This window comes from Taudactylus pleione, unplaced genomic scaffold, assembly GCF_031769625.1.
Source record: "Taudactylus pleione unplaced genomic scaffold, aTauple2 ptg000976l, whole genome shotgun sequence".
Taxonomy (NCBI): Eukaryota; Metazoa; Chordata; class Amphibia; order Anura; family Myobatrachidae; genus Taudactylus; species Taudactylus pleione.
The window spans coordinates 2,840,764-2,852,903 of record NW_028285377.1 but is presented as its reverse complement, the minus strand read 5'-3'; the positions used below and the strand labels follow the sequence as shown (position 1 = coordinate 2,852,903).

The window sequence follows — 12,140 nt, the reverse complement described above, 5'->3', positions numbered from 1 at the left end:
TTTTGGAAGTTTCCTCTTATTCCCGTTTACCGGAGCTTTAGCGTGATTTTCCCGACGTGTTCTGTGAACAAGCGGCAGACAAGTTGCCTCCTCATCGTGCCTGGCACTGTAGTATAGAACTCTACCCCAGAAAGATGCCTCCTCGAGGCCATATTTATCCTCTCTCGGTACCAGAGATAGCCGCCATGGCTAATTAAATTAAAGAAAATTTAGCCAAAGGGTTTATCCGGCCATCAAACACTCCGGCCGGAGCAGGTTTCTTCTTTGTAGGCAAGAAGGACAGAGGGCTCAGCCCTTGCATCGACTATCGAGGTTTCAATCAAACTACCATTAAAAATTGGTATCCCTTGCCACTGATCTCCGAACTCTTTGACAAAGTCCATGGGGCTCGTTTCTTTACTAAAATAGACCTCTGCGGAGCCTACAACCTAATTCGCATCAAGGCAGGGGATGAATGGAAAACTGCGTTCAATACGAGGGATGGTCACTTTGAAAATTTTGTGATGCCTTTCGGATTATGTAACGCACCAGCAGTATTCCAGGGCTATGTAAACGAGATCTTCAAGGACATTCTCTATAAATTTGTGGTAGTCTACTTAGATGACATTTACATTTTTTATGAAAGCCTACAATTGCATCGACTTCATGTGCGAGAGGTTTTATCACGTCTCCGAAATCATTGTCTTTTTGGGAAGTGTCTGTTTGAACAATCCTCTGTGCCATTCTTAGGTCATATTATCTCTGGCAATTCCCATCGGATGGCCCCAACCTTGTTCATTAAAAGCCACCCAGCGCTTTCTAGGATTCTCAAAATATTACAGAAGGTTCATTACAAATTTTTCCACTCTGGTTTCTCCAATCATGGCCCTCAACAAGAAAGGAGCTAATCCTTCTCGCTGGCCAACCTCGGTTGTGTTGGCATTTCAGAAATTGAAAACAGCATTCACTACAGCACCCATCCTCCGCCAACCACAGCTGGATCAACCCTTTACTCTGGAGGTTGATGCCTCCTCGGTTGAAGTAGGGGCGGTACAGTCCCAAACCGCCGAAGATGAAAGAATGCATCAGTGTAAGTTGTTTGCCACAAAAATTCTCTCCTGCTAAAAAAAACTATACCATTGGAGATCAAGAGTTACTGCCAATGCACCTCGCACTGGAGGAATGGCGACATCTTCTGGAGGGAGCTAAATTTCCGGTCACCATCATTACAGACCATAAAAACCTGTTGTCCCTTCAAACGGCGCTCAGCGATTAAATGCCAGACAGGTGGGCTGGTCCCTTTTCTTTTCAAGATTCGATTTTAAGCTCCAATTTCATCCGGGCACCTTGAACAAGAAGGCTGATGCACTATCTCGGTCATTTATATCCACTCAGGAGGAAGAGGATCAACCTCAGGTTCGTCCAATCTTAGATCCCATTGTTTTTGCCCCCACTTAAATCCTGTCTCCTCTATCAGGAAAAATCTTTGTGGCTTCTCATCTGCGGGAAAAAACTGCTAACATGGGCTCATGCGTCCCTCTTCACTGGTGATTCCGTTATCCACAAAACTTTACAACTTCTTCAGCGATCTTACTGGTGGCCTACCATGAAAGAAGACATTCGCAGCTTTGTTTTGTCCTATGTGAAATGTGCTCAACATAAAGTCTCTCTTAAAAAAATGGTCGGTCCACTTCGTCCTCTCCCAGTTCCAGTTGCTCCATGGACCCATCTCTCCATGCACTTTATTTCAGAGTTGCCACGGTCCAAGTGTCGTAATACTGTGTGGGTAGTAGTGGATAGATTCTCTAAGATGGCTCATTTTATTCCTTTGGTGGAACTTCCATCTGCCCCTCAACTGGTGAAAATTTTTATTCGAAACATCTTCAGGCTACTTGGTCTATCTAAGGAGATGGTATCTGATCGGGGTGTACAGTTTGTGGCTAAATTTTGGAAAGCTCTATGTGTGGAATCAAATTAAAATTCTCTTCCGCCTACCACCTGCAAGCGAAAGAGTAAACCAGAAATTGGAGACTTTTATAAGTCCTTTTGTTTCTTCTTCTCAAGACGACTGGGTAGACCTCTTACCTTGGGCTGAGTTTTTACACAACTACAGATATTCTTCTTCCAATTCCACCCCATTCTTCACCGTCTTTGGAAGGCATCCTCAAGTACCAGATTTTCAAGACTTACCCTCCGTAGAGGTACCAGCTGTAGCCAAGTCTTGTAGACTGATTCTCTCTGTTATGGAAGAAGATTCATTGCTCCTTGAAGAAAACCTCTAAAATTTACAAAAAGTTTGTGGATAGGAAACGCCTTGCTGTTCCTCTCTTGAAAGTTGGAGATAGAGTTTGTATCCCCCAGGAACATTCGGTTGAGGGTACCTAGCATGAAGTTTGCTCCACGCTTCATTGAACCTTACTGCATTCTCAAAATAATTAATCCGGTAGTGTACAAATTTGAGTTTCCCTTTTACGTCCCTTGATCCTCAACCGATTCCAACATTCTTCTATAAGTTACCTCAAGTACAGACTCAACAGGGTACCAAATTTGAAGTTGAAAGAACCCTGGACTCTCGTCATCGGTTCAATTGTCTTCAGTACCTCATTGATTGGAAGGGGTACAGGCCTGAAGAAAGAGCTTGGATTAAAGCCTCCGATGTTCATGCTCCTCAACTTGTCTGGACTTTCCATAGGAGGTTTCCTGATAAACCCCCTGAAAAGGGGGGAGGGGGGGTACTGTCAGGGTGCAGCCTAGGATCGGCCGTTACTCACCACTGTGCCGGCTTCCCCTGACTTTGCGTGCAGTCAGACGGCAGGTGTGGCGGCGGGTGACGCGCTGAGGATTCTGCCTTAGGTGCTAGTGGATTTCCATTGGCGGTCCTGTGTCTTGAATATTGTGGTTTCCGTCATGGGCGCTGCCATGACGGTCCTTCTCATGTGACAGTATCTCCACCAATGCTAGCTGAGGCTGTCCTCCTATCAACTGCTACCTATGGGTATATATCCGGCCACAGAATTCCAAGAAGTTGCCTGAACAACGTTTGTCATTTCTAGTGTATACTAGTACTCTCCACGTTCCAGGTTCCCTTGTTATTACCTCTGAATATTCCAAGTGTTATATACTTGTGCAGCAGTGCAACAGAATATCTTTGCCTGTGTGCAACTCCATGTGCCACCTTTCAGTGCAACAGTGCGTCCCAACACCTCTGCCTGTGTACAACACAAAGTGCCAGATATTAGCGCAATAGTGCGTCAGAACACCTCTGCCTGTGTACAACACCAAGTGCCAGAACTTAGCGCAATAGTGCGTCAGAATACCTCTGCCGGTGTGTAAAGTACCTCCTCCTAGTACAACAGTGTGTTTAACATCTCAACCTGTGGGTACAGTAGTATCATCTCTTGGTGCAGTAGTGCCTCTTTAGAGGCATATCTCTTGGGCCACCGTCTGTGTGACACTCTATTCCCACGGATTTTGGATACCTGATCAAAACTCCGCGACCTGCCTGCTGGGAGCAGCTGAAACCCATATCCCGATTGGAGGGTCACTGGTGAACACCTGACAGGAGGTTAGACTCCGCACCTTTGATCAGGTCTCGTCAACATCCAATTTCTGTGGATGAGGAGATCATATATTCAGGCCCCTCGCCTCCGATTTCTTCCACAACCTCGGACATCTGCTTTCAGTACTCCAGTGGCAAACAGGGGACCCTAACACATTTTTTCCCCTGTATTTTAAAAACCGGGGCAGGCTGTACAGAAAACGGGGCTGGTTTTGCTTCTGGGAGGGGGGAGCATCATGTTTTTTTTAAGTTAACCTGTTTTTTTTTTTTTTTCTTTTTACACAGAGAAACATACACGTATCTCATTTATATATGCATGTTTCTGTGTTATTCTGACCTGCTCAGGCTAACCTCGCTAGCCTGAAGCTGGTCCATTGTTTTTGCAAATTTTCAGACAGTATAGTGTGCGAGTGAAGCACTCGCTCGCACTCTATTACATTGCCCGAGTTCTACCTTGTGAATGGGAAAACATATGGATGCGAGATTGTTTTTCCCCAAGTTATAGTAAATCAAGAAATATGCGAGTTTATCTATACTTGTGTGTAAAACAAACAGAGTTTAGTGCAAAACCCGCAATGTTTTCAAAATCGTATCCCATTACGGTATGCAGTCGGGAAGCTGGTGGACCTAATCCCAACCGCCTGCTTCCCGACTGTCTAATCCCGTCAAGGGTCTTAAGACAGGCGTCAAAATCCCGACGCCTATCATCAGACTTACGCCGGGAGCCCGAAGCCTAACATCCCGATCGAAGGAATGCCGGGCACCGAGCACGGATAGCTGTGGGGGGAAGGGGGGGGTTAGGTTTAGGGTTCCCGGGGGCGACTTAGGGTTAGGCACCCCCCCCGGTAGGTTAGGTTTAGGCTAGGGGAAGGGGGGTTAGCGTTAGGCACCCCCGAGGAGAGGTTAGGGTTAGGCACCAGGGAAGGGGGGTTAGGTTTAGGCACTGGGGGTGGGGGGTAGGTTAGGGTTAGGCACCCCTAAGGGAGGGTTAGGGGGTAGAATAGGTTAGCAAATACTAACCTTAGGACGATCAGGATTTTCACTGCTGCCGGGATTCGAACCGCCGGCCATGCGTCCGGCGGCAATTCATATCGATTCCCCCATTACAACAGGCGCACTGTCTAAAAGCAAAGTATGTTTGATGTAAATCCTACAATTATTTTCTTACCTTAAAACACCCTCTGTTCCATCCAAATCCTTTTTTAATAAGTTAAAAGCTTTCTCTTGTTCCATTTTAATCAGTTTCTTGTCAATCTTTGAATCTGTAGGAACTCTGTAATTAGGGAATTTCTTTACCTTTTTGATGTATATTCTTAAAAACAAAAAGAAAAATGTATTTAGGTACAGATAAAATAAACATGCATTTACCTTTTAAATCAGAAGTGGTACCTGTACACATTGCACATTAAACAAATATCTGGACACTTCACAAAACATATTTTCATATTTAAAATGTTAAAAGCTGCAGAGTTTGTTCTCTATTCCCCTTTTTCCATATCTGTATGAAACTTCATGCAGTTGACCATCTGCTAAGCAGCTATAAATATGAGCATTAATGAGAGAAAACAGTCCACATACTGGTAGGAACACGCTCATCCTTGTTGAATCTGCAGTACACTGGCTCTGACTGATCATAGTGTCAGTGTCACAAGAACAATCGCCCATGTACTGGCAGGAACACACTCATACTTGTGATATCTGCAGTACACTGGCTCTGACTGATCATAGTGTCAGTGTCACAAGAACAATCGCCCATGTACTGGCAAGAACACGCTCATCCTTGTGATATCTGCAGTACACTGGCTCTGACTGATCATAGTGTCAGTGTCACAAGAACAATCGCCCATGTACTGGCAGGAACACGCTCATCCTTGTTGTATCTGCAGTACACTGGCTCTGACTTATCATAGTGTCAGTGTCACAAGAACAATCGCCCATGTACTGGCAAGAACACGCTCATCCTTGTGATATCTGCAGTACACTGGCTCTGACTGATCATAGTGTCAGTGTCACAAGAACAATCGCCCATGTACTGGCAGGAACACGCTCGTCCTTGTGACATCTGCAGTACACTGGCTCTGACTGATCATAGTGTCAGTGTCACAAGAACAATCGCCCATGTACTGGCAGGAACACGCTCATCCTTGTGATATCTGCAGTACACTGGCTCTGACTGATCATAGTGTCAGTGTCACAAGAACAATCGCCCATGTACTGGCAGGAACACGCTCATCCTTGTGACATCCGCAGTACACTGGCTATGACTGATCATAGTGTCAGTGTCACAAGAACAATCGCCCATGTACTGGCAGGAACACGCTCATCCTTGTGATATCTGCAGTACACTGGCTGTGACTGATAATAGTGTCAGTGTCACAAGAACAATTACCCATGTACTGGCAGGAACACACTCATCCTTGTGATATCTGCAGTACACTGGCTCTGACTGATCATAGTGTCAGTGTCACAAGAACAATCGCCCATGTACTGGCAAGAACACGCTCATCCTTGTGATATCTGCAGTACACTGGCTGTGACTGATAATAGTGTCAGTGTCACAAGAACAATTACCCATGTACTGGCAGGAACACACTCATACTTGTGATATCTGCAGTACACTGGCTCTGACTGATCATAGTGTCAGTGTCACAAGAACAATCACCCATGTACTGGCAGGAACACGCTCATCCTTGTGATAGCTGCAGTACACTGGCTATGACTGATCATAGTGTCAGTGTCACAAGAACAATCACCCATGTACTGACAGGAACACACTCATCCTTGTGATAGCTGCAGTACACTGGCTATGACTGATCATAGTGTCAGTGTCACAAGAACAAATCGCCCATGTACTGGCAGGAACACGCTCATCCTTGTGATATCTGCAGTACACTGGCTCTGACTGATCATAGTGTCAGTGTCACAAGAACAATCGCCCATGTACTGGCAGGAACACGCTCATCCTTGTTGCATCTGCAGTACACTGGCTCTGACTGATCATAGAGTCAGTGTCACAAGAACAATTGCCCATGTACTGGCAGGAACACGCTCATCCTTGTGATATCTGCAGTACACTGGCTCTGACTGAACATAGTGTCAGTGTCACAAAAACAATTGCCCATGTACTGGCAGGAACACGCTCATCCTTGTTGTATCTGCAGTACACTGGCTCTGACTGATCATAGAGTCAGTGTCACAAGAACAATTCCCCATGTACTGGCAGGAACATTCTCATCCTAGTTTTATCTGCAGTACACTGGCTCTGACTGATCATAATGTCAGTTTCACAAGAACAATTGCCCATGTACTGGCAGGAACATGCTCATCCTTGTTGTATCTGCAGTACACTGGCTCTGACTGATCATAGTGTCAGTGTCACAAGAACAATCGCCCATGTACTGGCAGGAACACGCTCAGTCATGTGATATCTGCAGTACACTGGCTCTGACTGATCATAGTGTCAGTGTCACAAGAACAATCGCCCATGTACTGGCAGGAACACGCTCATCCTTGTGATATCTGCAGTACACTGGCTCTGACTGATCATAGTGTCAGTGTCACAAGAACAATCACCCATGTACTGGCAGTAACACGCTCATCCTTGTTGTATCTGCAGTACACTGGCTCTGACTGATCATAGTGTCAGTGTCACAAGAACAATCGCCCATGTACTGGCAGGAACACGCTCATCCTTGTGATATCTGCAGTACACTGGCTCTGACTGATCATAGTGTCAGTGTCACAAGAACAATCGCCCATGTACTGGCAGGAACACACTCATCCTTGTGATATCTGCAGTACACTGGCTCTGACTGATCATAGTGTCAGTGTCACAAGAACAATCACCCATGTACTGGCAGTAACACGCTCAGCCTTGTGATACCTGCCGTACACTGGCTCTGACTGATCATAGTGTCAGTGTCACAAGAACAATCACCCATGTACTGGCAGGAACACGCTCATCCTTGTGATATCTGCAGTACACTGGCTCTGACTGATCATAGTGTCACAAGAACAATCGCCCATATACTGGCAGGAACACGCTCATCCTTGTGATACCTGCCGTACACTGGCTCTGACTGATCATAGTGTCAGTGTCACAAGAACAATCACCCATGTACTGGCAGTAACACGCTCAGCCTTGTGATACCTGCCGTACACTGGCTCTGACTGATCATAGTGTCAGTGTTACAAGAACAATCACCCATGTACTGGCAGGAACACGCTCATCCTTGTGATATCTGCAGTACACTGGCTCTGACTGATCATAGTGTCAGTGTCACAAGAACAATCGCCCATATACTGGCAGGAACACGCTCATCCTTGTGATACCTGCCGTACACTGGCTCTGACTGATCATAGTGTCAGTGTCACAAGAACAATCACCCATGTACTGGCAGGAACACGCTCATCCTTGTTGTATCTGCAGTACACTGGCTCTTACTGATCATAGCGTCAGTGTCACAAGAACAACCGGTCATGACAACGCCTAAGACATTTATGACGGAGAGAGATGAAAGTTTTATAGCTGCCTTTGCTAAACAGTTATATGTGGATGAATAACTTTGCATTGAAATAATTTTACTCAGAATTGAATACTAATCTTATTTAAAAAAAAAAAACAAAAAACTCCAGAACAGATTCATTTTAAATATTTGCGGACAAGAACACCTGCACCAAAGTACTTCTACTGGTCACCGGAGTTGTCATTCTATCCAGAGGAAATGGAATTATCTATACAATAAGCGAGACAGTATGTGTGTCTGTCTGTTTATCCTTTATGCACTGACGCAGTTTTGAAACTAGCTCCACCAAATTTGACATTGCGATGGTGTAGTTTGAACATGATTAGGTGTTTGCCTAGGTTTAAACTTTGGCAGGGCCACACACTGTCACACAATCTCATAAAACCAGGACACTCTTAAATGACAAAGGTTCTGGGGCTGGGGGTCTGGCTTCATACACACACTGTCACACAATCTTATAAAACCAGGACACTCTTAAATGACACAGGTTCTGGGGCTGGGGGTCTGGCTTCATACACTGTCACACTCTCATCTCTTCCAAAGTGCTGTGTTATCACTTTTCCAACAGCCACATACATGAAATATGGAGTTATGGTGGGTACAGCTAGCATACATATCTGCAGATACATTGAACGACCATCATCTTAAAGGGCAGTCGCGGGTCCCGCTGGCCGGTGGGGCAGGTCCACCCCCCTGCCCGCTGCATGTGTACAGGCGGTCTGTACACACTTGCCAATGGACATTTATGTCTGCAGATATATCTGGCGTCGGCTGTGCAGCAGAACCAATGTGATATGTCTGAACGACGTCGTTCACAGACATATCGCTGGTACAAACTGGCCGACGGGCAGCAGTTATATTGGCCGATCAATTGATCGGCCAATATATCGGTCAGTGTGTACCCAGCTTCTACGTTTGCATGATAACCTTTGACATTAAACAATGGGCATTATTAGCATTTCACTCTCTGTCTCATCTTACAGCAGCCGCCCCGGGGGTCCTAGCAAAATACTTGGCAGGCTCATAAGCAGCTTCGTACTGATGCTGGAACATGCACAGTAGCAGGTAAGTACTCTGGGGTCTGAGGCTGGAATGTGCACAGTAGCAGGTAAGTACTCTGGGGTCTGAGGCTGGAATGTGCACAGAAGCAGGTAAGTACTCTGGGATCTGAGGAATGTCCAGCTATGATGACTGATGCTGGAATGTGCACAGTAGCAGGTAAGTACTCTGGGATCTGAGGGAAAGTCCAGCTATGATGACTGATGCTGGAATGTGCACAGTAGCAGGTAAGTACTCTGGGATCTGAGGCTGGAATGTGCACAGTAGCAGGTAAGTACTCTGGGATCTGAGGAAAGTCCAGCTATGATGACTGATGCTGGAATGTGCACAGTAGCAGGTAAGTACTCTGGGATCTGAGGGAAAGTCCAGCTATGATGACTGATGCTGGAATGTGCACAGTAGCAGGTAAGTACTCTGGGATCTGAGGAAATGTCCAGCTATGATGACTGCTGCTGGAATGTGCACAGTAGCAGGTAAGTACTCTGGGATCTGAGGGAAAGTCCAGCTATGATGACTGATGCTGGAATGTGCACAGTAGCAGGTAAGTACTCTGGGATCTGAGGAAAGTCCAGCTATGATGACTGATGCTGGAATGTGCACAGTAGCAGGTAAGTACTCTGGGATCAAAGGAATGTCCAGCTATGATGACTGATGCTGGAACGTGCACAATAGCAGGTAAGTACTCTGGGATCTGAGGGAATGTCCAGCTATGATGACTGAAACTGGAATGTGCACAGTAGCAGGTAAGTACTCTGGGATCTGAGGCTGGAATGTGCACAGTAGCAGGTAAGTACTCTGGGATCTGAGGCTGGAATGTGCACAGTAGCAGGTAAGTACTCTGGGATCTGCAGGAATGTCCAGCTATGATGACTGATGCTGGAATGTGCACAGTAGCAGATAAGTACTCTGGGATCTGAGGGAATGTCCAGCTATGATGACTGATGCTGGAATGTGCACAGTAGCAGATAAGTACTCTGGGATCTGAGGGAATGTCCAGCTAGGATGACTGATGCTGGAATGTGCACAGTAGCAGGTAAGTACTCTGGGATCTGAGGAAAGTCCAGCTATGATGACTGATGCTGGAATACGCACAGTAGCAGGTAGGTATTCTGGGATCTGAGGCTGGAATGTGCACAGTAGCAGGTAAGTACTCTGGGATCTGAGGAAAGTCCAGCTATGATGACTGATGCTGGAATGTGCACAGTAGCAGGTAAGTACTCTGGGATCTGAGGAAAGTCCAGCTATGATGACTGATGCTGGAATGTGCACAGTAGCAGGTAAGTACTCTAGGATCTGAGGAAAGTCCAGCTATGATGACTGATGCTGGAATGTGCACAGTAGCAGGTAAGTACTCTGGGATCTGAGGAAAGTCCAGCTATGATGACTGATGCTGGAATGTGCACAGTAGCAGGTAAGAACTCTGGGATCTGAGGAAAGTCCAGCTATGATGACTGATGCTGGAATGTGCACAGTAGCAAGTAAGTACTCTGGGATCTGAGGAATGTCACCTATGACGACTGATGCTGGAATGTGCACAGTAGCAGGTAAGTACTCTGGGATCTGAGGAATGTCACCTATGATGACTGATGCTGGAATGTGCACAGTAGCAGGTAAGTACGCTGGGATCTGAGGAATGTCCAGCTATGATGACTGATTCTGGAATATGCACAGTAGCAGGTAAGTACTCTGGGTTCTGAGGCTGGAATGTGCACAGTAGCAGGTAAGTACTCTGGGATCTGAGGCTGGAATGTGCACAGTAGCAGGTAAGTACTCTGGGATCTGAGGAATGTCCAGCTATGATGACTGATGCTGGAATGTGCACAGTAGCAGGTAAGTACTCTGGGATCTGAGGAATGTCCAGCTATGATGACTGATGCTGGAATGTGCACAGTAGCAGGTAGGTACTCTGGGATCTGCTGGAATGTGCACAGTAGCAGGTAAGTACTCTGGGATCTGAGGAATGTCCAGCTATGATGACTGATGCTGGAATGTGCACAGTAGCAGGTAAGTACTCTGGGATCTGCTGGAACGTACACAGTAGCAGGTAAGTACTCTGGGATTTGAGGAATGTCCAGCTATGATGACTGATGCTGGAATGTGCACAGTAGCAGATAAATACTCTGGGATCAAAGTAATGTCCAGCTATGATGACTGATGCTGGAATGTGCACAGTAGCAGGTAAGTACTCTGGGATATGAGGAAAGTCCAGCTATGATGACTGATACTGGAATATGCACAGTAGCAGGTAAGTACTCTGGGATCTGAGGCTGAATTGTGCACAGTAGCAGGTAAGTACTCTGGGATCTGAGGCTGGAATGTGCACAGTAGCAGGTAAGTACTCTGGGATCTGAGGAATGTCCAGCTATGATGACTGATACTGGAATATGCACAGTAGCAGGTAAGCACTCTGGGATCTGAGGCTGAATTGTGCACAGTAGCAGGTAAGTACTCTGGGATCTGAGGCTGGAATGTGCACAGTAGCAGGAAAGTACTCTGTGATCTGAGGCTGGAATGTGCACAGTAGCAGGTAAGTACTCTGGGATCTGAGTCTGGAATGTGCACAGTAGCAGGTAAGTACTCTGGGATCTGAGGCTGGAATGTGCACAGTAGCAGGTAAGTACTCTGGGAACTGAGGCTGGAATGTGCACAGTAGCAGGTAAGTACTCTGGGATCTGAGGCTGGAATGTGCACAGTAGCAGGTAAGTACTCTGGGATCTGAGGCTGGAATGTGCACAGTAGCAGGTAAGTACTCTGGGGTCTGAGGCTGGAATGTGCACAGTAGCAGGTAAGTACTCTGGGGTCTGAGGCTGGAATGTGCACAGTAGCAGGTAAGTACTCTGGGATCTGAGGCTGGAATGTGCACAGTAGCAGGTAAGTACTCTGGGATCTGAGGCTGGAATGTGCACAGTAGCAGGTAAGTACTCTGGGATCTGAGGAATGTCCAGCTAGGTAACAGGCGCTGGGAGTTCACTGTAATCAGCGATAAACACACAGCTAAAGTAACTGGTGCTGGAAAT

General features: G+C 46.4%; 1 protein-coding gene across 1 annotated transcript in view; it reads right to left on the bottom strand.

Annotated features, from left to right (window-relative positions):
• The window catches only part of CARF (calcium responsive transcription factor), a 308,136-nt gene that overhangs the window by 164,581 nt on the left and 131,415 nt on the right, over nt 1-12,140 (bottom strand). Inside the window, exon 9 of the mRNA XM_088460719.1 lies at nt 4,707-4,850. Within this exon, the coding sequence (XP_088316845.1) occupies nt 4,707-4,850 (144 nt within the window). The remainder of the gene's footprint in view (nt 1-4,706; nt 4,851-12,140) is intronic.